A 26,960-nucleotide genomic window follows, 5' to 3' on the forward strand; every position below is an offset into this window, starting at 1 on the left:
TATTAACATTGTAGAATCATAATGATTGAAGTAATGAATGTGTACATAAGTTTTTATAATTAAAGATATCAAAGTTCGAAATATTTTTCTTTTAAGTTTTTGAGAACGGGAAAGATTATACAGAAGTGATATTCGTCTTCTATGATTCTGTTGATACCGGTGATATTGGATTGTACAGATACACGTAACCTGGGCAATGCAACCCTGAAATTTGTATTACTGACGCAGCGTAGGTACTGCTAGCAAAGTTTATAAATGAGAGTTGTTTCGAATATTTTATATCACCATCTTTGCAGAGCTGAAAGTCAATATCCCTAGATTTCTGATTAAACATAAAAAATAACCTTTCATTGCCATGTGTGACCCAGTCGTCACCGAAACCATAGAAACATATAAGGCATTTAAGGTAATGCGCCAAACATCTTGAGTTTTGTTCCACAAAGTGACATTGGAATTGATAGCAATGTGCAACGTAACAATCAGAATTCATTTAGGATGCGTACCCAAAATTTAACAAGTCTAACATGAAGTCGATAGTGTCTGTTGCGTATTTACTCACCAAGTTCACCTCCAACTACTGGGTTACAATTATATTTACAGAACTTGTTAAAAACACCTTCAACATCTTTATCAAATCCCCATATTCCCGACCCATACATGATTGGCATTCTGTCTGTGAAAATGTACGTAAAGACACATGGTTCAACACGATGCAACTTTTGTATATCATGTAATGTTGCAAGTTGACAGAGCATGTCTCTATTTCAGTCAGAAATTAGCCACCTGTTGACAAAATTCAGCATGACATGGTTTTAAAGCGGGGGAGTCGTCACCTGCACATGCGTCAGATGGTCATAACATGTCATTGTTTACAAACATTTGCGCTTTTAGCGTGTGTTGTTATCGTCGTTTGGGACTCAATTCCCGCGCATGCGCAGGTGACGGCCCTCCTGCTTTAAACGTGCCTATGGTCACTTGCCTGAATTTGACATTATAACAGCGAACCCGAATTCACGTGCCTGGTCGGTTAAATATACTTGTGCTTCATATTACAACCCTGTACTCGCCAATACAACCCCCTATATAGTTATACTGATATATTGCAGACAAGGCATCACCTTCATAAAGCCAATTTTGCGTTACACGGAATCTGCCACATTTCTTGTAAACCATCACATGTTCCTAAAAATAGTTAACTGTTAATTAAGTCAATAAATGAATAAAATAAATAAATAAATAAAATAGTATTACCGGTATATTCGCGCATGATACATTGATGTTGACGTCATAGTAACACGTACAGGGGGTACTGGAAGTGCGTTGTATATTACGTCACATGTATGCAAATGAAATCTCTAGTCACGTGTACCCGATGTGTCGTGTTGAGACGCGTGCTTGTCTTGTAGACTACTTGGCGATGTTAATGATGGAGTAAAAATCAAGATAAGATAATGGACATAATTACTCTATTGAAGACACCGGCCACTGAAAGGAAAAGATAACGTTATTGTTGTTAATCAATATAAATCGTTGGTGATCTAATACCGATGTCATTGATAAAGCGTTTAGCGCTTGGTCGTAAACAATGCGCGTTGTTTGTAAGGTTATCGATGCGTTCTACAGTACTGCCCACAGTTGTCGTAATGTCTGCCCGTCATACGCGACCTGGCGCCGGACAGCTCAAGTTGTACACTGCTGCCCGGAGTTGTCTTAGGGTCTGCTCATCATAGACGACATGGTGTCTGACAGGCCACTAGTTTTATGGGTGGTCCGTTCGTCACATGCGACCTAGCACTACGGTATGTTCCGTATCTAACTGTGTCTGTGTGTAGATTTATGTAAACCATATATTACAGTACATTATGGAACTAAAAATACCTGAAATAAACGAAAAATGGTCGTATGGATCTGCTCAACAATCCCAATTTGTTGTTAATATCTGATTGTGAACGGATTTTATAATTATTATGTCTTCTCGTGTTTTGTTGTATTGTATTTTATTGTATTGTGCTGCGGCAATACAAAGAGCGTACACCGTCCTTCAAACGTTATTTTTGAGCTAAAAGTTCAATTGACCGGACAAGGACTCGAAAAAACATCGATATTGCAAAATAACAGAGAGACAACCAAAACAAACAAACACGTACCAATGCATAATGAACCTCTTTCGTTGTCAGCCGAATTGCCTTTAAAGGCTCATAAATGAAACGCTGTCTTGTTTACAAATGTATTGTTCCATTAACCACGATTATCGAATTCTGGACGTTGCACGACTTTTTGGCTGAATGATTAATTTTGTCAACGAAAGGACAAATTTATTGATTTTGTCATACCATCAACATTCTTTACTTTAATGAAACTCAGATTCCGTTCATAACAGGATTGTGACCAACTGTAAAATTATGTTGTGTGATTACATCATGGTTATTAAAAAAAAAGATCTTTTTTAGTAACCGTAATTACATTTAAACAGTTTCGTAGTTTATTGATGGTCCAATTAGCACTAAGGTGAGAGATAGTGCAGTTGTATTTGCGTACAGTTGTCATGGAAACTATTTCAATTATAGTTAACAGTTCACACATGAGTGTTATTTGTACTACTATGCGGTCCAACAAAACAACTGTTGAATTCACCCTGATACCAGTTTTTGACATAAAACGACATAATTAAGGTGCGAATGAGGTCAAATAGGTATGCATTTTACAAGCATGGCAACAGGAACTGGATGGATTTTGGTGCCACCCTCCCTACCTCCCACACATAAAATGCATTACTCTATATGTAGAAACCCTGAACAAAAAAATGGTTGCCCCGTTTTCTGTCACTATCAACTCACAAACACCAAAACGTGTACTAGATGTAATCGGCGACCACCTGATTTGTATTTGGCTGCATTTAGAGAACAGACAGTTCCTATTTCTACAAGAGGTTGTACCGCAGTTAATATTATATTGGAATATGTTTGGATATTCAACAGTACATTCTTTTGACGAAATTGACTTCTTCTATGTCACAATGACTATAAATTGAATGTATTTTAGCATTCTATGGCGAATAAACAGGAAATTACGTAATTGTCAACGTAAAGCTAATTCTGATGAAATTCTTAAAAACTTTGGGATAACAAAATTCGGCCTAATTCGTCGTTTTTGTGTGGAAAAATCCCTTGCATACGAACATCTAATTACGCGAAGAACCTAGAACACTTTAAAACTAAAAATTGGCATTCCAGCTCAGCAGCCAATCAGCGACGGCCTAACGCTTAGATGACAATTTCGGTTTCAAATACCCCGGCTTAGTGTTCTATGTTCTTCGCGTAATTAGGTGTTCGTATGCAAGGGATTTTCCCACATAAAAACGACGAATTAGGCCGAATTTTGTTATCGGTTGGCTTAATATAACCACAACGGACCGTATTTTTGTGAAAGATTGGTATTTTTGTCCTGATTTGTAGGAATCTGAAAAACGCGTTTCACAACTTGTCTCTTATTTAGTTTTATGCGTCATTCAAGATGGCGGCCCCCATATAGTAAATATCGTATTTATTTTAATATCACGTGTGCGCCAGCTGACTGTGGGCCAATCAGATCTTGTCACGTAACATACGGCCACTCACTGAGAGGATCATGTCAAGTAATATATGGCCACTCACTGAGGGTATGGCTAATCAGATCATGTCACGTAATATATGGCCACTCACTGAGGGTATGGCCAATCAGATCATGTCACGTAATATATGACCACTCACTGAGGGGATGGCCAATCAGATCATGTCACGTAATATATGGCCACTCACTGAGGGTATGGCCAATCAGATCATGTCACGTAATATATGACCACTCACTGAGGGGATGGCCAATCAGATCATGTCACGTAATATATGGCCACTCACTGAAGGTATGGCCAATCAGATCATGTCACGTAATATATGACCACTCACTGAGGGGATGGCCAATCAGATCATGTTATGTAATATATGGCCATTCACTGAAGGTATGGCCAATCAGATCATGTCACGTAGTATATGACCACTCACTGAGGGTATGGCCAATCAGATCATGTCACGTAATATATGGCCACTCACTGAGGGTATGGCCAATCAGATCATGTCACGTAATATATGACCACTCACTGAGGGGATGGCCAATCAGATCATGTTACGTAATATATGGTAATATGCTGAGGGTATGGCCAATCAGATCAAGCAAAGAAGTCTATGTTTCCTCACTGAGTGGATGACCAACCAGATCAAATCAGGTAATATATGGCCACTCAATAATGGAATGGTTAGCCATATCATGTCTCGTAATCATATTTTCACTAATGAGGGTTATGGCCAACCAGATCATTTCACGAAATATAGGGTAACTCACCGAGGGTATGGCCAGTCAGATAATTTCACGTAATATATAGTCACTCACTCAGAATATGGACAACCAGATGATGTCATGTAACCTATGTACACTTACTGAAGGGATAGCCAACGAGATAAAAAAAAACTCAATCATGCAGCCAACCAATCAAGAATCCAGGCAACAAATTCATTAATCAATCAATTAATTAAACAGTGAACTAAATTTCCAGTAGTCCAATCATCAAGTAAACAACCAGCTGACCAGTCAACTAACAATTTAACCGGTTGGTATAATCCACCTTTTTAAATATTATAACTTATATACTTCGTATTTTATTATAAAATGGAATATAAAATTTCAAATCGACATTTCGCCAAAATACACATATTAAATTTAAGCCTCGAGAGTCATACAGGTGTCGTCATGGTTCTAGGTTAACTAGTTCAAACGAATGCAAACCATCAGTGCAGCCTGTGATGTGGTAACATACAGTAAACTTGTTGTTCAATCGTATGCATTGACTGACAACTCGTCCACGTGGCCGCCTATCGGAACGCAATGTTTTCAGTTGCGCGGAATGTACTGGGATTTAACAGACTAAAGATACAATACTTCATACGCATATTCCTTCCACAAGTTTTTAGAATATAAATAATACAAGTAACCTTTATTCAAACAACAACAACCCACGCGCCGGGTATTATGTCGCGTGCCAACCCCGCCTAAATTAACGGACCATTCTATCTGAACGATTGAAAGGGAAACAAATGATTACTTGGCGTCGCTAAATACTTGTGGATTGGAATTTATAGAGTATGAAAGAACATATTTCCTATTCGTACCGCTATTTCCTGCGGTATACTTTATAATTTGTGTCTGTTAGTCATCCAGGAAGTTGAGCGTGATTTATAATAAACTACATATACAATTAATCCAAATCAAGTAGTAACTTCCGCGGCTAAGCCAAACATCTATTCGCGGGAGTTGTGTCACCAGCATATTGATTTCTTACTAACTGGTGGATCTACACACCTCTCGCGCCAACTGAAGCGTCTCAGGCTGATGGGGGCGCTATTCCATTAAATGTAGACTTCTATTCTATCATCGGCGATGCATCCGCAATTCGGACACTATGAACGGCCGATCTGATTGACCATCCGTCAGTGAATGAACATAGACTACGTAACATGGTCTGAATGATCCATCCCGATAGTGAGTGGTCAGAGACTATGTATTAAACAAGATCCGGTTGGCCACCTCCTCAGTGAGTGACAAAATTTGTCACGGTACATGATCTGCTTGGCCATCCCGGGGGCCACCCTCGCGGTGAGCTTCTTCTCAGTGAGTGAACATAATCTGATTGGCCATCCCCCGAGTGCCTGCAAATCTGATTACGTAACATGATGTGATTGGACGCCCCATAAGTGAGTGAACAGATCACTGTTATAAGACAAAATCTGACCGCGTGAATTGGCCATAAATCAGTCAGTCAGTGAGTCCAACAACCAGCCATTCACGCAAATAATCAATCATCCAGTCTGTCAATTTTATTTAGACAATGCAGAAAATGTTAGCTTCAACGTTTATTGTTTTACATGATCTTGATAAAATAAAAAATATAAAGATCTGACTACCTAATATGGCCATTTCAGACCGCTAAATATAAACAAATACGTAATGCTGTCAACGCTTTACAATGAGAACCAACGGCATTTTCTGCAAAACGCATCGTTCAAATGGTTGGAGGAGAAAACACACTTTTTTGAATAAATTAAATGAATAAATTAAAAAATCTCTAATCAAACAATTAACGGTTGTTTTGATTGAACATGATATTGGAGAAGTCTATCTTCGGCTTCTAGTTATCCATGCCACAGAGAGGATTGTTACAATACATTACAACTATTCACACGAACTAAAGTATACTTTACTGGCCACTCGTACGAGACAATGACGTCCACAATTTTCCGATTTTATAACCAGATTCCGCGCGTGGAATGTCGACTGCAAATACAGCCATAAATACCGTAAATGCCGGTCTTTTACTAGTGCAGTAATTCAACGTCTCGTGCAATAGGAAAATCGTAGAGGTATGGGACTTTCTGGGGATCAACTGCACGTGGAAGAAATTTGACTCTTCTGTATTCAGGCTTGGTCATTGCCGCATTGCTTGGTTGTCCATTTCTATCAATTGCCACGTACCAAGATGAGCGATGACCGTACAGCAAATCCGACGTTCTCTTTTGGGCGCCTTGCTTGTGATGCGGATGACGTGCGGAAGAAAATCTTAGTAACCACTCTTCTCCAAAAGGCTCCTCCTTGAAAAGACAGTCTTTACCAATTGTGCTCTACATATAATGTATAAATAATCATATTAAGTATCTAGTAAAAAAGTTAACTACAATCAAATGACAAAGAATATTAACCGTTAACATTGGACGCTGTGAGCTATCATGCTAGATGGTAGTATAATGCCCCATAGGTAAAAAAGAGAAAGAAAACATGAATTGCTGACTGACCTTTGCGTATAACTGCCCGTATTTATTCATGGCAAGATAAAGGCCGGAATCAACACCTTTCAAAATAATTGTATTTGGCTTCATGAGAAGAGAGTATTTCAATATGGCTGTGAATAAAATAGATATACTTGTAATGTAAATTTCATTGATATCAGATTTGATAAATAACAATAAAGTTTAAATTAAACCCTCACAGTCATTGTGTGGCATTTGAATTTTGTGTAAAAAAACAGTGTATTTTATACGCGCCGTATTTGTCGCATGGGACCCATATCAAATAGGACGCGGCGCGGTGACAATGAGCGAGTTTAAACACATTATTATAAATAGAAGCCACAAAAGTAACACGCAATTGTTATTAGTTCTTCTCCGACAATGAAGAATTTGTGGACATGTTTTGCAAGTTGAATAAAATTACTTTAACATTTTGTTTTAATAAATTTACTAAATTATCTGTATCAGTACGTTTTTTGATTAAAATATATATGGATTGCATTTCAAGTTGTCATACAAATTTTAAGTTGTTGAGATTTCGGGGCAAGTACTCAGGAGTGATGTATGTCACATTTTCATGAATACCGACATCATTTAGGTATTAGTGTGATATGGGGTGGTTCTAATTGTGTTGCAGTTTGGTCGCTCGCGAAGACGTCTTCATCCGGGGAATGACAACGACATCGCTGCCGAATTGCATTATGGGATATACGTATATGAGTCAGTGATAGTCTCGCATCAGGAAGAATGTTGAATCGGTCTCGTCCCTCAGCAGTATAAACTAAAGTAAATTCTTTTTAACATAAACACGCGTTACTGGGTTTGGGAGAATAGCGCTCTATTTGACAGGGATGTAAAAACTGCCGTCAATGCACGTAAAAAATACAGTATTCTTGTCGTGAGTAGCGAATTGTCCGTGTGATGACTTGAATCTTCTCTAATGAAGTCTATAAATGAAACTAGCATCTGTTTGTCCCTCAAATAAACAAATGAAAAAAAAGGTGCACAGAACAAATAACCTGTATTTTCAAGGTCCATGATTTAACCACATCTCATTGAACTTAAATATATTGACCCGGCCATAAGCTCAAGATCGAATCAGGCGGGATAAAACTTAAAATTAACAAAATAATTTGTGACATGTGCTATAAGTATATTGATCTACGTATAGCTCACTTTGATATATCTAAGAAGGTTGTCTAGTCGTTTATAAAAAAATACGAAAAAACATTTCTCTTCGTTGTTAAAAGTGACAAAAATTGATTGATTCATGTATGTTTGTTAGAAATTGTTTTGAAACACGCAGTAAGACAAAAGGAAATTGTTGTCAGCACAGTTTCCTTTGTACAATTCACTTTGATCAATGTTTAACGAATTTTGTGTGATCTTGTTTTCATTTGTGGTCTAGTAGATATTTCAATTTCCGCTGGGGAAGAATACGTTACTGTAACAAATTGTATCATTGTTCGGATGCAATTATACGGCGGGTACGTGATTGTGTACTATTCTATCAGTTTCTTTCGTTTTTATGCATTACAATTTGAACACTTTTTTTCCCTTTGCAATTAGTGTACTGTAAAAACGTTCACGTAATTTACGCCCACCAAAATACTTGACGAAATGACGTGTTTAACTCGCGGTGATCAGTTTAGCGTGTACCGTTGACACTTTGATGTCGGTATCTTGGATGTCGGCGACTAATTTGTACGCAATATTGAAAGAATTCGCTGTAACACATTCCAGCATACATGAACATGACAAGTAGCATTTTCTCACATTTTTTTGGCCCACTCATCCCCGTAGACTCAATTTGGAATTCGTTTTTCAACACACCCAAAAGACTTTAAGTAAAAAAAAAAAGTATAATATCGGGTTCCGAAAAAGAATGGTGAAAATAATGCAATTTTGTCGGTTCACGAATTTGTGGGCCAACACAAACATTCCAGCCGTTCCGATGTCCATGACTATTCGCCGCGTTTACCTGGAATGTAGCTTTCCATTATGAGCGTTTGGTTTAATCATAACGTGCGCTGATACACAAGGTGTCGCCATAGCAACCAGTCAGCGAAGTAAGATTCGAAGTTTGATACACTACGTCTCCCGTGACAGTGTAGCTGATACTTTGTTGTCATAGCTGTGCCTATTGTACACACTAAGCGTGGTGTTGAAAGTACAATTAACAGCGGCTTTTCACGTTCGTAATAATTTACACTAAAAACAAGTATCGTTGGCGATTCACACATAATTATTAACAACATGAGCGTCTTTTCATATTATTGGAATAGAGAACGGCTCCTGGCAGCAAACCGTCGCGACGCAAGTAAGCCGATGACGAGAATTGAAAGATAGGTGATCACAGTTCAGGCTTGTGGATACAACCACAGGGGCGACAGGCACGCCGCACTCACACCTGTTAGCTCTCGTAAATCCATCCGGGGATATTGAACCGAAAGCTGTAACCGAGTTTACGTGTCTGCTATTCTAAAAAAACGATATCCAAAAAAACAAACCCTTGAGCCGAAAATAGATAATTGAAAGAGACGTGTCGTGGCTTGCCTGATATCACTCCAAATCGTACCAGTTGTTATTTTAAATAGGCTCCACGGGTACTGGTATGGTGTAACTATGACAGTATAAATGACGTCCTTGTAACGATTATAACAATTTAAGCCCAGTCACGTGTTTCTAACAGTTCAGTAACGGTACCCAAGCATCGCGGCCACGTGCAATTAAAACGCACAAATGGACACACATAGTTGACTTAATATTTACTTAAAAAAATACGGTCAGGGGAAAATGTTAAGAAAACTCACCATATCTGTCATGATCCCTAGCAGTGCCCCCAATCGTGCCGTTGGGAAAGATTTGGAGATGGTATCCGCTCTGACAATAGTACTGTCTGTAGTGAGTAGCGTCCACCACGGCTACCATCTCTTCCAGAGTAATATCAGTGTTGAAAAGTAACCAGTCACCGTCGTCGTCATTTTTTAAACCGTCTTCTAGCGAAGTGACGACGATGCAGAGCTCAGCAAAAAACGATGTTAACGCTATCAGCTTCATCATGTCCATGTGTGTTTTACTACAGTCGGGAGATTTATACGCATGGACATGTCTGTACATTACAACAACTACAAAGCGCGCCCCCTATTCTATAGAATTGCTTAATGTATTCCTCCCACTACGCTATACAACGCTGTAAAGGTGACAATGTAACAAAGCGAGAGGTCGAGAGCACGTACAGACCAGAGTCCCCATTAGCACTCACTTTAACAAATAAATAACCCAGGTACGTGTACGCTTATACTTAGATTAAGTAGTGGCTTAAACCGAAGTTGACCACAGTGTATGCATACAAAACTACAACGTAAGGGCTACGGAAATACTGAGAGGGCACAGTAAAGTATAGCGTCGCGTCGCGTATTGAGTCACAGTGGTGGAGACGTACTAAAACAACTGAGATTTTCGTACTGAAATCTCAGTTGCGTGTTTGTGTGTGGATGTGTTTGCGCAGAAACTACAGCGTTCTTTGGCATTCCACACTGAACTGTGTACAGTGAACTAGTGTATTCATGTAATCCACAATAATACGCTCAATAATCAAGGCAAAACAAGTGGTCATATGATCAAGTGATAAATTACTTATGTGCCATCGTGTCGCCCCCTGGCGTGCGTCTTGTCATGATTTTTTAGAGGGAGTGCCATAACATGGTTGAGGGCGTGGTGGTAACCATAACTTTTAAATACCATTTACTTTTATTTAGCGGAGAAGTAACCATGCATGCGGCATGCCTTAGTGTGACAGTGGTCGTCGTATAAACATTTTACATGCGTTGTACACGTGGCATGGGGCCCGTTCACAACGCGACGCGGCGACTGCTGGGTTTTAATTGCCTTTATTGTGGCGTATAAGTTTTTGTACCAAATATAATATAATTAAATATTATCGCACTATATTTTATGCTATTTCATTTTTAGCCAAGATCATACCTGAGATGTATAATCTATAACGTTATTCAGTTTTGCATATTTTTTTTGATTGAGCTAGTCAGCTGAAATCGAATTATTAACATTAACATACTGACACATGGTGGCGCTGTTGTGTCTGATAAAAAAAATACATGTGATGTCGAAGTGAGCCTCAGAATTAAGGAACTAACGGAAAAGGCTCGCAAAGTTGTTTGGTTCGTCTTGTTTTCCGCTCCTGGAGATCAAGTAACGAAGGTACGTGGAGGGAAGACACTTGTTTAGGACCATCGCAAGGCTCAGCTGTTTAAAATTAATGAAATATTTGCCATAAAAATACTGTAACAAGGGAATCATGAAATGACATATACATGTGAATGATAATATGTCATCTACATGGGAGCCGTGAAATAACATATTCACAGGAGTCATAAAATGCCATACACAAGATCGTGAAATTGCATATGCACGGGAGTCATGATATGGCATATACAAGGAAGTCTAGAAATGGCATACACAAGAGGATCGTGAAATGGCATACACAAGGGAGTTATAAAATGGCATACACAACAGGATCGTGAAATGGCATACACAAGGGAGTTATAAAATGGCATACACAAGAGAATCGTGAAATGGCATACATAAGAGGATTGTGAAATGACATATAGTACAAGGGAGTCATGAAATGACATACACAACAGGATCGTGAAATGGCATACACAAGGGAGTTATAAAATGGCATACACAAGAGAATCGTGAAATGGCATACATAAGAGGATTGTGAAATGACATATAGTACAAGGGAGTCATGAAATGACATACACAACAGGATCGTGAAATGGCATACACAAGGGAGTTATAAAATGGCATACACAAGAGAATCGTGAAATGACATACACAATAGGATCGTGAAATGGCTTACACAAGGGAGTTATAAAATGGCGTACACAAGAGAATCGTGAAATGACATACACAATAGGATCGTGAAATGGCATACACAAGGGAGTTATAAAATGGCATACACAAGAGAATCGTGAAATGACATACACAATAGGATGGTGAAATGGCATACACAAGGGAGTTATAAAATGGCATACACAAGAGAATCGTGAAATGGCATACATAAGAGGATGGTGAAATGGCATATACACGGGAGTTATAAAATGGCATACACAAGACTGTCGTGAAATGGCATATACACGGGAGTTATAAAATGCCATACACAAGTGAATCGTGAAATGGCATACACAAGAGGATCGTGAAATGGCATATACACGGGAGTTATAAAATGGCATACACAAGACTGTCGTGAAATGGCATATACACGGGAGTCATGAAATGGCATACACAAGAGGGTCGTGAAATGACATATAGTACAAGGGAGTCATGAAATGACATACACAACAGGATCGTGAAATGGCATACACAAGGGAGTTATAAAATGGCATACACAAGAGGATCGTGAAATGGCATACACAAGAGGATCGTGAAATGGCATACACAAGAGGATCGTGAAATGGCATATACACGGGAGTTATAAAATGGCATACACAAGACTGTCGTGAAATGGCATACACAAGAGGATCGTGAAATGGCATACACAAGAGGATCGTGAAATGGCATATGCACGGGAGTTATAAAATGGCATACACAAGAGAATCGTGAAATGGCATACACAAGAGGATCGTGAAATGGCATATACAAGGGAGTCATGAAATGACATACACAACAGGATCGTGAAATGGCATACACAAGGGAGTTATAAAATGGCATACACAAGAGAATCGTGAAATGACATACACAAGAGGATCGTGAAATGGCATATACACGGGAGTTATAAAATGGCATACACAAGACTGTCGTGAAATGGCATATACACGGGAGTCATGAAATGGCATACACAAGAGGATCGTGAAATGGAATATACACGGGAGTCATGAAATGGCATACACAAGACTGTCGTGAAATGGCATATACACGGGAGTCATGAAATGGCATACACAAGAGGGTCGTGAAATGACATATAGTACAAGGGAGTCATGAAATGACATACACAACAGGATCGTGAAATGGCATACACAAGGGAGTTATAAAGTGGCATACACAAGAGGATCGTGAAATGGCATACACAAGAGGAACGTGAAATGGCATATACACGGGAGTTATAAAATGTCATCTACGGGGGAGTCGTGAAATGATATATTCACGGGAGTCATTAAAAGACATATACAAGGAAGTCGTGAAATGGCATATACAAGAGGGCCGTGACATGGCATATACACGAGAGTCATGGAATGGCATATACAAGAGGGCCGTGACATGGCATATACACGAGAGTCATGGAATGGCATATACAAGAGGGCTGTCACGGTGAAATGGCATATACACGAGGGTAATGGAATGGCATATACGCGGGAGACGTTAATGTCGGGAGTGTAAGAATGCACTCATTCATTTTGTTCAGTTGAGATCATTTTAAGAAAATAAACAGAATGCTGTTGTCTGTGTGATACCTGTAATTTTGTATGGTAATGAAGACAGTTGAATATTTATTATGAATAACGTACAAGTACAGGATACTGAACAGGTAAGACTGTCGTATGGATGCATGTTAACTCCATGAATGATGTTTGTGAACTTTTGATTAAAATGTGAATTGTCTATGTAACACACCTTGTCCAATCTCCGAAAACTGGAAAATAGTTTGGTTAGTCTATCTGTACACCTACTTTACATATGATATAATTACCTATAAATAACGTATATAGAAAGCGTTAAGTGTTATTTGGTAGTAGTATTATCCCTCACCAGAATGAGTAATAATATTCCAAACTTCACCTTCACTGGCATATCCGTTTTGGTCAAATGTTTGTTCAAAATAATCAGAACATAATTTTGGTTGCCAGTGCAGATGCATAGATATCACGTACATAGTATAATACCGCCGAAGCTTGTTTTACCTTTCTGATAGTAGCGTTCACGAACAGCTTCTTAGCACGGACTAAGACATACTTGGCCCGTGCTAAGAATATGTGTGTGAACGTTCAGCACGAGCTAAGAAACACTAAGTACGGATCTGGCCCGTTTTTAAGACTAGGCCCAGATCCTTAGCACGGACTAACGGAGTGTGCGTGAACGCTTATTTCGGGCTAAGCGCCCCAAACACTATTGTGTTCAATGTTCATTCGGAAGATTTACTATTATATTCATATCTATTCTTTTCGGTATGCAATTTCCGAAACGACAATCACCGCGATAACATCAAGAGATATTGTTCTCGAGAAAAAAAAACTGATGATGGGACTCTGTGCTACTTCCTGTTATTCTGCAATCAGTACTTTCTGTAGAACTACTATCTTACTAGTTATTGTACTGAGTAATCATACTTAAAATGACTGAAGATTTTTGTATATTCTTAACACGTTTGGGCGTTCCATAGCCCGTGCTAACCACAGTTCTCTCCCGTACGTGAACGCAATTTGTCTATCCGATATGCAAACATATGAGATTAGCTTAAAGGGCGGCAGTCGTGCTGTTCGATATAGGACTCATAGCGACGTATACAACGCGTGTAAAATACATTGTTTATTTACATGAAATTCGAACACGCGCTTCGTGCAGCGAACACTACTAAAGTTATCAACATCAGTCTTTGTAAATTAGTTGTTTACTGATTTAAAAATAACTAAATAGACAAATCACTCTATTAAATGTGAAAGTATTCGACACATTAACTGCATGTGTAAAATAACCCTGATTTTGAAGTTTGTACGTTGTCGTTTACGGTACGGATAAAGAATGACCTTCTTAGTGGGACATGGCCCCGGGAAATGTTCCTGAATGAGCGCCGCCAAACGACAACATGGTTCTAAATGGGGAATCCCCAGATAACATTCAGTAGAATTAATCACGTGATCAACGCGGAAGTGGGCTACAATATTGCACAACAAAGGTAAGATTGTTAATTTAAACTTCATGGTAGAAAAAAGGTGCTGTACTTCAAAACACGGTCAGTTTATGCATATGGCATAAATATACAGGATATATGATTGATAGAACGTTACATTCATAGACAATCACGCTCGGCTTCTAGTATTTGTTTTTATAGCGAGGCCGGGAGTGCGATGCATTCAGGTAACCAGGAACTGTGCTTGTTATCTCGTACTCAACGTAGTGCGTCCATGTATGGGTCATGTGACGTTAAGTCAACTGAAATGATTGGTTCGTACGGAAGCGCCATATTGTTTTTTTTTTTATTTATAGTGATTTAATTATGACGGAAATACCCAAATAACTATTTGAGTATTTGTTAGTCGGCACAGTTGTCTTGGATTGTGATGAGTTCACCCACCACTTTCTGCTTTCGATAAATTGACCATTCAACTGAAAAACAGAATACCCAAACAAACGTAAATAAAAACCAATTAATCACACTTATACAAACATTGTTACAAAAAAGGGCAATTATGGCGTAGTTGCTTTACTTACAATGTTCCCGTCTCTTGTTAAATGCTGGAAGTGACCTTTGGTCAGTGATCTTTAAACTAGAGACATGTACACATGTTTGACCTTTGATCTGCTCAACGTTTGTACCAGAAATTTGCATTTCTTTATGAATTGATTTTCTCTTGAAATAACATAAATGATCCCAAAACACCCAGGTACCCTACATGACAAGTTTGGCCGGGAAAATAGATTAATAAATGTTAATTAATAAATGTTATTCCCTTGTACAATCTACATTCACAGGAGTACACAATGGGAAATGAATCGAGTAGACTTGATAAAAAGGAGAGTTCAACGAGAGGTGGTGAAGTTGCCACGAGTTTTGAAAGAGCATTAACTGAGGCACTGCGCGAGATTATCGAAGACTGCCAAGATTCAACAAGTGTTACCCCAGAACAAATACAACACGGATGGGACCCCGCGGATTGTTCTGCGAACATGGCAGTCTTAGAAGACGGAGTAACAGCACGACGAAGCACACGATCCATGCAAACTGATGCCATTAGAGGAAAAAAAGGATATCGTTCAGGGACTCATACATTTGAGTTTAAATGTATTAGCCGTGAACGAGGTTCACATGCCATGGTTGGCATAGCTACGCCCGACGCTCCACTGAGCTGCGATGGCTACTCCAATTTACTGGGCTCCACAAGCGCATCTTGGGGGTGGAACCTTACAGATAGAAACCTTGTTCACAACGGTAAAGTGATTGGTAAATATCCACCCAAATCAAATTACTCTGTACCAGATACATTTTACGCCATTCTGAATGCCGACAAAGGAATTCTCAGGTGCGTATTGCAATTATTCCCCTTTCTTGGAAGGGATCGCTCAGGCAATGCATGGCTACCAATCCTAAAACGGGTTTTCAGTTTTATCCTTATGTATATGAATAATGGTATTGTAATCTCTGCTGACATGGTTAACGCAATTGCTCCATATGTTCCATATAAGAGCTCAGCAGCGAGATGTCAGTCCAAGAAAGTCGAACGACATGGGACAATGACACATACTTTCATTGGCCCGTTTAAAAAAAACGCAATTCTGAGGCTATTACATGTAATACATTATAAACCAGTATGTCACCTGTTTTAAATATTGAAGTGTTTAAAATATCCTCAACCATGTAAGATCCCACTCAAACAAATCACCAAAACCAAATTTTGAAATATTGCCATACCGATTTGCCCCAAACCATAGACCGTAGAGAAGGTCTATGCCCAAACAGGCAAAACTTGCTATTTTCACCCTCTTTTAACCGAATACGGTAACCCTATATGTTTATTACATTTTTGTCTTCCTGGAGAACTATGAAATAATTACATTACTTTTATCGATTTCACTACATTCACAATTCTTCATCTTATTGTGTGGTTTAACGATTACCAAAGCTTAAAATTCTACAATAAATAAATATTACATTGAAATTAAACTAAATATAAAAAAAAAACTTGAGAAAAAATGAGAAATAAAACAAGAATGATATTTTGTTATTATTTGTTTTTCTAGCTTCAAGGCTAATGACGAAGACCTGGGCGTGGCGTTCAATGACCTGCCACGGCAGAATCTACTGAAACCACTTTGTGTTGCCACCTGTGCATCAAAAGACAGTTGTGACATTCGAATGAAGTACATGGGATGTAGTGGTAAGACATACTTTCGAAACAGTAAGATGACGATAGTGCCGTTATTACAAGTTATAACAATAACTTTCATAGTTACGATTATGGAGGTACAAATGAAATTTACGACACATGTTTCATGTCATTGTATATTGCAGGAAAAATCACCCAGTTCAGCGAGACTGGCGAACAAGTTGTATCGACTGTCGCACCAACTGGCCGTACTTACTACACTCTGCACCCAAATTGTGGAGATAATATACAACTCATGCACAATGGACGCGTCGCAAAACGACAAAAGTTAGTATAAAACAGTGTAATAACGTTCCATATCTCCATACCAGGCATGTAATGAAAATCTAGGTTGAGTGGTCAATAGAGGGAATGGTACTATTTCAAAAGTTGATGGTAGTTATATGTGTGTTTGTAATATAAACTCGCCCGATTCCTCTAACTGTAAGTTCGTGGCATTTCTGGCAACATGTATAAAGGCTATGGATTAATTTTAACTCCAGAAATAGAAATGTTACCAATACATTGTGTCGTAAATTTTATTTTTCCTAAAGGCTACACTCGTTCAAGCTGAAACCCTTTGTGTCAGCAAAATTTGTCCCTCAAAATGCAGGAAATAGCGTTTCAGAGGGTCTAGATTTCCGGTAAGGTCGCGCCGAAGGCGCGAGGGGTAGTGAGCAGACGCACCCTCCATTATAAAAAATTCGTACCACCGCCTCTGTTCAATAAATCCGACTTGGTCACTTAATGCAATTTTTTGTATGGTGAACTCTGTACATTGCAAAACTAGTCCTATTTTTATTGCAAGATCAATGGCTTGTCAATAAATAACAAGAATTGCAAAAGCTAATACAAATTTGCTTTTAATACGACAAGATGCGAAATAGAGAACGAATCAATCAACAAGACCATGCGATAATTTCCTGTTACACTTATTTATACCGACCATTCGTGACCCCCCAACAACTGAACAACAGATAAGTAGTGATTCGAGCTAAATATCGAGCTAATATGTATTGCAGAATACCTGTTTTTTTTGTCAAGAATTCCCTCTGAATGTATCTTCCGAATAATGCCATATAGCATATGTTGAGCAGGTTGCGTTCTAGACTGGCGCAGTCGGGCGATTAATTTGTTTTTGTAGTTTAAATAAAATTTAAAAAAATCGCGAAATGGAGGTGTTAGCGCAAACTTTCGCAGTCACAAGGGATTTTGCGCTAACACCTCCATTTCGCAATTTATTTAATTTTATTTAAACTACAAAAACAAATTAATCGCCCCGACTGAGCCAGTCTAGTTGCCTTCTTACTTTGTGTAAATAAACATTTGATTCTTATAATTGTTCACAGTGCGGGAGTCGATTTTAATGATGGTGTAGTTATGACGGCTCAGCCATTAAAGACGGATGAACTGTTTGAAGTTCGTCTAGATACCAAGGTAGCGCGATGGAGTGGTTGTCTTGAGATTGGATTCACCAGCAACGCGCCTGACAGCTTTCAAATTCCGCCCACTATGACGCAATGCAAAGAAGGAGTAACCCTTATGTGGAGTGGTTCTAACATCATGAAGAATGGCAAGAAAGTGATAGAACTTGACACTGATTTAGACGACTGTAGTGTAAGTTACCATGGTTACATTTTTGAAAACAAACAAAGCATTATCACAACCACCGTCCGTAAAACAAACTGGCCATATTGGTATTACCTCAGTCCTTCTACAGAACCCGATGAAGTGGTATTTGTGGCGACAATAGAGGAGTTGTGGTATTATAGACGGGTCGAGTGATGACACGTTGTTTTCCTTGCAGATTGGCGATACCATTGGTATTGTCCGTAGAGACGACGAATCGTTTCACCTTTATTACAATGGTGAGGTACTTAGGAGAGCTGTTCGATTGAGGAGTACGCCGTCCATTGTATATGGTGTGATTGATTTGTATGGCCAGGCCGAACGTATCACAGTATTAGGTAAGAACACTCACTCAGAGTTATTTTGATTCCAATCATATCCTACATACGTATTGTCTATAGACATACTTCGTCATTGATTTGCATCAGCTTATAACAACATTTATTTCACCAATGTCAGGTACGCAGTTAACTGGATCTCTCTCAGCCTCTCGGGCGCCAGCAAAGACCAAAATTGAGGCTACTGGTAATGATCCCAACTCCGTCATGATGAGAATGAGAGAAACGTTGGATCTGATAAAAATGGGCTCTGATATTGACATACGCACAGTCTCCATTTCTATAGCGCAGCATATTCTTCAGCCTTATCACGACACAGAAAGTGAAAGACTCCGCCAAAGATTTGGTGACCATCTTGCAGATATAGGGGCGGCAGCTGAACTTAAACAGTTACTGGAGCGCTTGAATGCGAAGGGAATGGGCAGTGAACATGTATGGTTAGGTATGAACGTGGTTCGTAGTAGTTGCTGGAACTATTCGGATGCAAGTCTCCGGTTTTGTAAACAGCTTGGTCAATGTGGTATACTGGAAATGATGTTGAAAGATTTAGATCGTTATGGACCTCATAGTTCCACAGATGAGGTAAGAAAACAGAGGACAAAATGACGCGTTCCTTTCAAGTCTGCCGCGATTTTGATGACGCCTGTAATACACAAATTATCAAAATGGTATTTGTGTTTTGTTATTTACCGTCGTGTATCCATAGCAGCGCTTTCTAATTTAACACGGTTTATAAATAGAAAGTAATGACAAGACACCAATCACAGTTCCCGCAGTCGGCCCGGGAACGTGCAGGAAACGGCCACACTGTTATGTCCTCGGCTGTACTTGTTTCAAATACAAATATTACATTGAAATTCATATGTACTTTTAATGGGTCTGTGTCATTTTGTTTAATTAAATTTAAGTCGTTTTAGCTGGGTGTCAAATACACCGTGTGCTTTTAAATAATGTATGAATTGATGAAACTATTGCATACATAATTTCATATCTGGCAGACTGTTGAAATGAAATAGTTTGTATGACAACTTCCGTAGTTCTTAATGGGGCGACCAATACCTTTATTGAACTTATAATGTCGTAATGACGAGCATACATCACAATAGTACAGTTGCATACAGTCCTATGACTGTTAAATAATTATACAAATTTCCAATATATATTTAATATTACAGAAAAAGCGTTTTATTGTTGTATCCGCAATGAGCATCCTTCACAACTCTGCAAAGGCTACTGAAAATAAAGATGTATATTTCAGGCTTCGTGCAGTCCAGAGAATCTCACCATTTCTAAAGTCCAATGACAAAGAGTTGGCCAGCGATGCTTTGTTAACCTTATCATATGTGGTGGAAGACGACAAAGTTAACCTATTAGAAGCAGATTCACAGTCGATAACCATTATTCTGCAACGTCTCCAAAGTGCATTGACAAATCCTACAACCTTAAGATCAGCTGAAGGAGGCTATTCTGCCCGGGAACTTGTCACGGGGCTTGGCAATATTGGTGCTAATGACAAGAACAAAATGACCATCGTAGACAACGGTGCCGTGCCTTTGTTAGTAGACCTAATGAAAGTCGACCGTCACGCCGAACAAGAATGCGCTGCTAATACACTGTGGATTCTCGCCCGACTAGATAGAAATAAAGGACAAATTGCCAAAAATAGAGAAGTGATCCCGACGCTCACAAAACTCACTGCAAGTTCGAACCTTGCAGTCAAACAAGCAGCAGATAGGGCGCTGATGCGAGTGAAACCCGTGTTTGGTCTTACCCAAGGTATGTTCTAAGTCAATAGTAGTATAGGTCTAATGATTTACTAAATCCTTACTAGTTTATTTCACTTACACGTGACACGATGTAGATTCTTATACATATTTTCTATCTTCTTTATACTCAAGTCTATACTGGACCTTCAGCTGACGTCAAATGTGCGTATAGATCACTATGTGAGCGTTTTAAAACTTCTCTACAATTATCTGGTAAGTTATAAAATAATTCTAATTTGTTTTCTGTGGAAACTTTTCCGAAATTTTCAGTTCTCCATTTACTTATTGTGTATGTCACGATTTACTAATGCTATTTCACAGAGTACTTCTTCAATGAAGAATATGATATGTGTTATTGTACATCCTGTCACTGTGCCAGAGGTGATAAACTATATTACGCTCGTGGAAACCCAGCAAAGGACTATGGTGTTCCAATGGGATGGTGTCGATTTGCCTTGAAGTAAGTTTGTATAAGATGAATCTGTCGTGTATGATGTGCTCAATCTACGTAGCATAATATGCGTATCTGTTGTGGAGGCCACTCTGCATTGACTCTGGATTTAAACCCACCTGTTTTACCGTGGTAAATCTTTGCCTGTCATTCGTGTAATATATATATGTTCTTTTTGCGATTCTAAATTGTTTATGTTTTTATACAGAGTTCCAGAGCGAGCTAAGGCTCTTGAAGTTTTCGAAAAATGGCATGTTGCTTTCCATGGAACTACTGTGAGAGCAGTAAAACCAATTCTTGAAGGTGGTGATCTGCTTTTTCCAGGTTTGTTTTGTGTTTTACATTTATTGAACGTTCTATCATATCATTTACAAAGACTACATTCTTTTGACGGGATGACTTCATAGGGACTACATCCACAATTCTGCGCTTGCAAGAGTTCATCTTATTGTTTGGCAAATCATAAGTGTTCCAATTTAATAACCATGGCATATTTTCATTATAAACTGGCATCATGATATTTGTGGATAGAAATTCATTTTCGTCGGTCTTTACACACGCATTTTCCTTGTCTGTATTGACAAAGTGGAGATGGGTCAGAAATAAACTTTGAACTGAGATTCAGTGTTCAGGCAATGGTGACGTATTATGGACTGTGACACGTATCACTTAAGTATCATGCCTTTCTTCTGTGACCTACATTTTACATTTATTTTTACTAACAGGTGATATTATACTAGGGGGAAAAGAGCTTCGCGAAGAAGATGGACACTTTACTGATGATTTTAAGCCAGAGGGATTTGATACAAAACAATTGTTTCTTTCTCCCAGTATTAGATATTCGGGCTGTGATGTATACGCAAAGACCACCGAGTAAGGACACAGTCATTTCACTCTCAGTATTCGTAATTGTTTTAACTGATCCACCGAGTAAGGACAGGGTCATTTCATTCTTCCAGTATTCATAGTTGTATTATCTGATCCATCGAGTAAGAACAAGGTCATTTCACTCCTCCAGTAGTCGTAGTTGTATTATCTGATCCACCGAGTAAGGACAAGGTCATTTCACTTTTTCATTATTCATAGTTGTATTATCTGATCCACCGAGTAAGGACAAGGTCATTTCACTTTTTCATTATTCATAGTTGTATTATCTGATCCACCGAGTAAGGACAAGGTCATTTCACTCTTTCAGTATTCATAGTTGTATTATCTGATGCATTTCTAATCTGTTAAATTAGTGTATATCAAACGTTATTCTATTTACAGTTTCAAAGACACTTTGACTAAAAAACGTTACAAAGCCAGGGTGGTCTTCCAGGTGTGCATCAGACCAGCTTCCTACAAAGTTGGAAGGGAAACTATAGCAGCTGAAGAAGAGATTGATCCAAAGTTTAGCAATCAAGAAATTGAATGGTTTACTAAAGAACGTGGATGCGTCATTCTTTATGGTTTATTGGTTAAAATGGAATGACAGAATGTGATTGCATATAGTTAAACAGAATCCCAGCAACGTTCAGTAATTCACTAACAAAGATTATAACATATTGCATCCATTCATTTACATTCACAATACACTTGTTGGAAGTAAACTTTAAATATATCTATTTCATATTTGAAGGTTACGTATTGAAACGTATTGTAACATGTATAGTTAATATATACTTGTTTTGTTGTTGATTTCACCGAGTTGAAAAACTGTAATTCAAGTATACTAATTTCCATCTACCAGTAATTGGATTCTTATATTCGAACAAATACGTACAATTCAAGTATACTAGTAGTACAACTATGAGTGTGTTAAAGAAAACTAACGATCACTTGTTGAAGTGAGGACACCAGATCTATAAACGTGCGAGAAGGGTACAAAGTAAGAGTTTCTGGAGCTTAATTGCGTGTTGTGTGTTTGTATAGTAACAATCAGACAATGAGAACAAATATGTACTTATATAGGAGTACTAATTCGTTGACTGACAATGCTTTCATGTTTTTGTTAGCATCAATGTTTATGACTGTGAGAAGATTTTTGTCGAGGTAATATTTTTAGTATTGTATACAGGTATGCTCGCGTTTTCAGTGTCATCGTAAACATCAATGTTATAATGTATTAAGTGACTAACACATAACCACGACGTTATATAATATACCAGTGCTGTGTAAACTCAATTCAATTTTTGTGAACAAAATATGATTGGGTGGTGAGTACAAAATAAATGTACATGACAAATTAGTAACTTGTCATGAGTTAGCAGTGTAATCATTAGAATGACAGTCAGAAAACGTCCAATTGGTTTTAAGTTAGTGATTTTTCAAAAGTAATTACAGCTGAACTAATAAATGATTTGAGTAGGTAATTAATTTGATATCCATTGAAATACAGTTTGTGGGCGAAAGATGAGGACAGCTGGGATGGATGAAATAGTCCATTCCAGCTAAGGATGAGATCATCTGTCCCAGTTTATGAGTTGGAAAAAGTGAGGATGAAATACAAACACCCCTGTCAAAACAACAAAATAAAATATCACAGTCCATTATACAGACAGCTTATAGAATGAATTGAACTGTCACATTCTAAGAGTTGGACAGATACAGGACTTGTGAACAGGCATGACATCATTTATTATAGCCCACCAGTTGAACAGATATGGATGAAATAGGATATCACAGTACATGAGTTGAATAGATATGGATGAAATAAGATATACTACAAAAAGGGAATAAATAAAGATGGTAAAATCAAAGTAGAAAAGAAAAGTTACCTTTTGAGTAAAATTCAAAGAGGAAATCAAGATATGAGACAGAATAACTTGATTTTGTGGTTGCATTGATTTCATGTGGATATATCATAGAAAGTTAATTGTTGGAAGGATTGTTGACGGAATGTACGCCATCATTATACGTGAAGGTGAAATTGAATGATTTCGCTTCCCTGTGTCTTCTATTGACGATTTGGCTTGGCCGATTTCTTTCAAACTTGGCAGGTAGGTCTCACCTTCACCCTAGTTATTAAGAAAAATCTGAAAACAATTTTTGGCCCACCGTTGCCATAGCAACTGCCAAAAAACTGATTTTTGGATAGCTTCGCGCCAAATGTATCTCCTCCTACAAACTTAAGATAAAACACTTCAGAGATAGCTCATTCTACTCAGCTTGAGTGTGGGCACAAAATTACTATTTTAATTTTTGATATCTTTTTTCATTACCGAGAAATTTGATCCCTAAGTTGGGGTAACGTTTCACCAGCAACGGCTTTTAACTCCTCTGTGATTTTTACGGCTCGGCTGATTTTGTTCATACTTCAGAGGTAGGTCGTACCGTCACTAATTGGAAAAAAATCCTGGCGCACCACTGCCATTGCAACATCCAAAAACTGATTTTTGAATACTTTCGCCCCAAATGTATTACCTCCTACCAGTTTTGTAATAGCAGTGTTCAAGTGACCATGCTTTTTATTTTGGCTACGTTGCCCACTGGTAGGAGATCACCGGCGCCGACATTGTTACACTGTATCAACGTAATCCCAACGCAACTTTGAATGAACTGTAAATGCTGCCTTCATTCTAGAAAATCCTATCGCAAAACGGTTGGAAATAATAAATGTAACAGCAGAATACGTCCTAGCACAGTCACTCTACTACTAGTAGAGTGACTGTGGTCCTAGTAACAAACTAAGTGAGTTCTAAAGACTGAATGGTGTTTGCGAACTTCGTATACGGGCCCATTTAGTTATAAACGGACGTTAGCTTCACGTTTATGCCATGGAAACAGCCAAAAACATATTGCTTGTTTTTGAGCGGATCTGATCGCCAACCAGCCTACCGGCTTGTTTTACATTTCTGTGACATCAAAATAACGCATGTTATTGCCTGGAATTCGCAATAGCTCAGTTTTCAGAGGATCTACCTGATAGAGTTTTGAACCATACCCTGAGCCAACTTTTTCAATAATTGAAGACAATCAAAACTCTGCCTCTTTGTTAACTCCAACAAATTGCAATTAGAAAACTAAGAAAGAAATAAGATATCAGTCAAGGATGTGGACAGCTATGCAATGAGAATACAAACAATTACAGTCCATGGTGCGAATTGATTTGAGCCAATTACATTTTAACATTTAAGGGAGAAATGGACAGCTAAGAATGAAATTAAGCATGGGGGTTTTCAACCCGCCTATTCACATAGTTCATACCCACCATAGACTCTGGTCAGTCAAAATGACTATTTTGAACTGTAGACATTAATCTGCAATCAGCCAATAACACAGAGAAATCTAGGTAAGGGAAAACCCATGACCTCATAGATTTTCTTCCACGTCACGCAACACGCGACCAATGTAAAGAGGGCAGCGCCATCTTGCCTTATCTTCACTCCCCTTTTTTCTCTGTACGCTACGGAAAGTGGGGTGGACCTGAAGTCTATGGTGGGTATGAACTATGTGAATAGGCAGGTTGAAAAACGCTGTGCCTAAATTCACTACGTTCAATTACTCACCATAGACTCCAGTAGGCAGAGTCAGACACCGAGAGGTGGTGGGTTTCCGAGCAAAACAGAAAAAAAGGAGTACTCAATATAAAGGAGTGTCCCATCCTGGGACAACATTTTTACTTATGACTACCACCTAGCTAAGACCAATGAAAAACGGTGTTTTACCTTGCCAGTGTCGTCCCCATAGTGAAAGCATACTGCTAATAGGGTGATGGGGGTCGGCATTGCCTGAGGACGCTAGACCCAAACCTAATTTCTGGGGGTAAATAACATTCCAAAAAGAAAGAAAAGAGGCCGAAACAGTTCTGCATGAGGACATAGGCCGAAAGCGAGACCTAGGAACATCCAAGCAGTGCTGACAGGTGAAACTTCTCCGCACAAATCTGTAGGCAAGACTACTCTATCGCCTATGCTTCCCTGTGAACGCTCGGGCTGGGCCATTCAAGTCTGACCAGCTATAAGGGGACCCACCCTAAAAAGACTTTCCTCATTGGATTGCGTGTCTCTAATAATTGATAGGCGTTCTCCAGAAGCCTGCCCTCAGTACATGTTTGAAGAGGCACCGGATGCAAAAGCGCTAATGAGTTTGCACACATCTCATGCGCCCGTAATTGGCGTTTCTGTAGACCCTGTGTGGAAGATGCCAGATACCTTATCTTGGTTGCGTAGCAACTAGTCGTCTAGGTACGGGTTGATGTGAACCAACGACCAATGCAGCAGCAGCACCACCTGTTACAACACTCGGGTGAAAACGTATGGAGCCGTGCATAGCTCGAAGGGCAGCACCTTGAATTTGAATATCTGGCCCTAATGGGCGAATCGAAGGAGCCGATGGCTCGCTGGGTGCATTGGTATGTGCAGGTAAGCATCGCGAGGCTAACCAATCAAAACGCTGCACGGAGAGTAAAACTGTGATTTGTGTCTCCATATGGAACCAATCGAGGGATACATACTGATTTAGCTTGCCTTAAGTCCAGAACTGGCCGCCAGCCACCTGTAGCCTTTGGAACTACGAACACATGTGAGTAGAAACTTGTCGCTGGGTCTTCTTTTTCTGTGTATGGCGCCCTTTGTAAGCAAACTGTCTACCTTCTGTTAGATTTCTTCTGCTTTGAAGGGATCTCCTGGGAGCGTTGACAGGAGAGGTGGAGATAGCAGCAGAATTTTGTAACCGTGTGGATCGTTTACTCGCTGCCTCCAAGCCGGAATACATCGGCGCAATCTGAGTGCGATAGAGATATGTGGCCATCACATCACGACCCCCCTTGTCCTGACGGAAGCGATGACTTATCCCTCCTCGGAAGAGTAGGGGCACTTGCC

General features: G+C 39.0%; 2 protein-coding genes across 2 annotated transcripts; one reads left to right on the plus strand and one right to left on the minus strand.

The window, feature by feature from the left end:
• Positions 1 to 5,926: 5,926 nt before the first annotated feature.
• On the minus strand, positions 5,927 to 9,999 carry LOC100313601 (FGF9-like protein). The gene is made up of 3 exons (NM_001168066.1): positions 9,683 to 9,999; positions 6,876 to 6,982; positions 5,927 to 6,704 (listed from the first exon to the last, which is right to left on the minus strand). Exons 1-3 carry the CDS (start codon positions 9,987 to 9,989, stop codon positions 6,402 to 6,404), a joined length of 717 nt encoding a protein of 238 aa, NP_001161538.1. The 5' UTR covers positions 9,990 to 9,999; the 3' UTR covers positions 5,927 to 6,401.
• A 4,750-nt stretch (positions 10,000 to 14,749) lies between these two features.
• Positions 14,750 to 23,514, plus strand: LOC100378785 (neuralized-like protein 4). The gene is made up of 13 exons (XM_002740391.3): positions 14,750 to 14,784; positions 15,582 to 16,129; positions 16,848 to 16,984; positions 17,119 to 17,260; positions 18,322 to 18,589; positions 18,780 to 18,939; positions 19,061 to 19,521; positions 20,115 to 20,715; positions 20,838 to 20,918; positions 21,027 to 21,165; positions 21,365 to 21,480; positions 21,882 to 22,029; positions 22,426 to 23,514. Exons 2-13 carry the CDS (start codon positions 15,591 to 15,593, stop codon positions 22,628 to 22,630), a joined length of 2,997 nt encoding a protein of 998 aa, XP_002740437.2. The 5' UTR covers positions 14,750 to 14,784; positions 15,582 to 15,590; the 3' UTR covers positions 22,631 to 23,514.
• The last annotated feature ends 3,446 nt before the right edge of the window (positions 23,515 to 26,960 follow it).

Source organism: Saccoglossus kowalevskii, chromosome 4, assembly GCF_978046115.1.
Source record: "Saccoglossus kowalevskii chromosome 4, keSacKowa6.1, whole genome shotgun sequence".
NCBI classification, from domain to species: Eukaryota; Metazoa; Hemichordata; class Enteropneusta; family Harrimaniidae; genus Saccoglossus; species Saccoglossus kowalevskii.

What these genes read in the sequence shown, in the direction of transcription:
- LOC100313601 (NM_001168066.1), bottom strand. Translation starts at nt 9,989, where the DNA reads ATGTACAGACATGTCCATGCGTATAAATCTCCCGACTGTAGTAAAACA. An exon ending in TAGGGATCATGACAGATATG is followed by an intron (nt 6,983 to 9,682) that starts GTGAGTTTTCTT and finishes TTTTATTCACAG; the next exon opens with CCATATTGAAATACTCTCTT. An exon ending in ACGGGCAGTTATACGCAAAG is followed by an intron (nt 6,705 to 6,875) that starts GTCAGTCAGCAA and finishes CATTATATGTAG; the next exon opens with AGCACAATTGGTAAAGACTG.
- LOC100378785 (XM_002740391.3), top strand. Translation starts at nt 15,591, where the DNA reads ATGGGAAATGAATCGAGTAGACTTGATAAAAAGGAGAGTTCAACGAGA. An exon ending in GCCGACAAAGGAATTCTCAG is followed by an intron (nt 16,130 to 16,847) that starts GTGCGTATTGCA and finishes TTGTTTTTCTAG; the next exon opens with CTTCAAGGCTAATGACGAAG. An exon ending in CTGATTTAGACGACTGTAGT is followed by an intron (nt 18,590 to 18,779) that starts GTAAGTTACCAT and finishes TTTTCCTTGCAG; the next exon opens with ATTGGCGATACCATTGGTAT.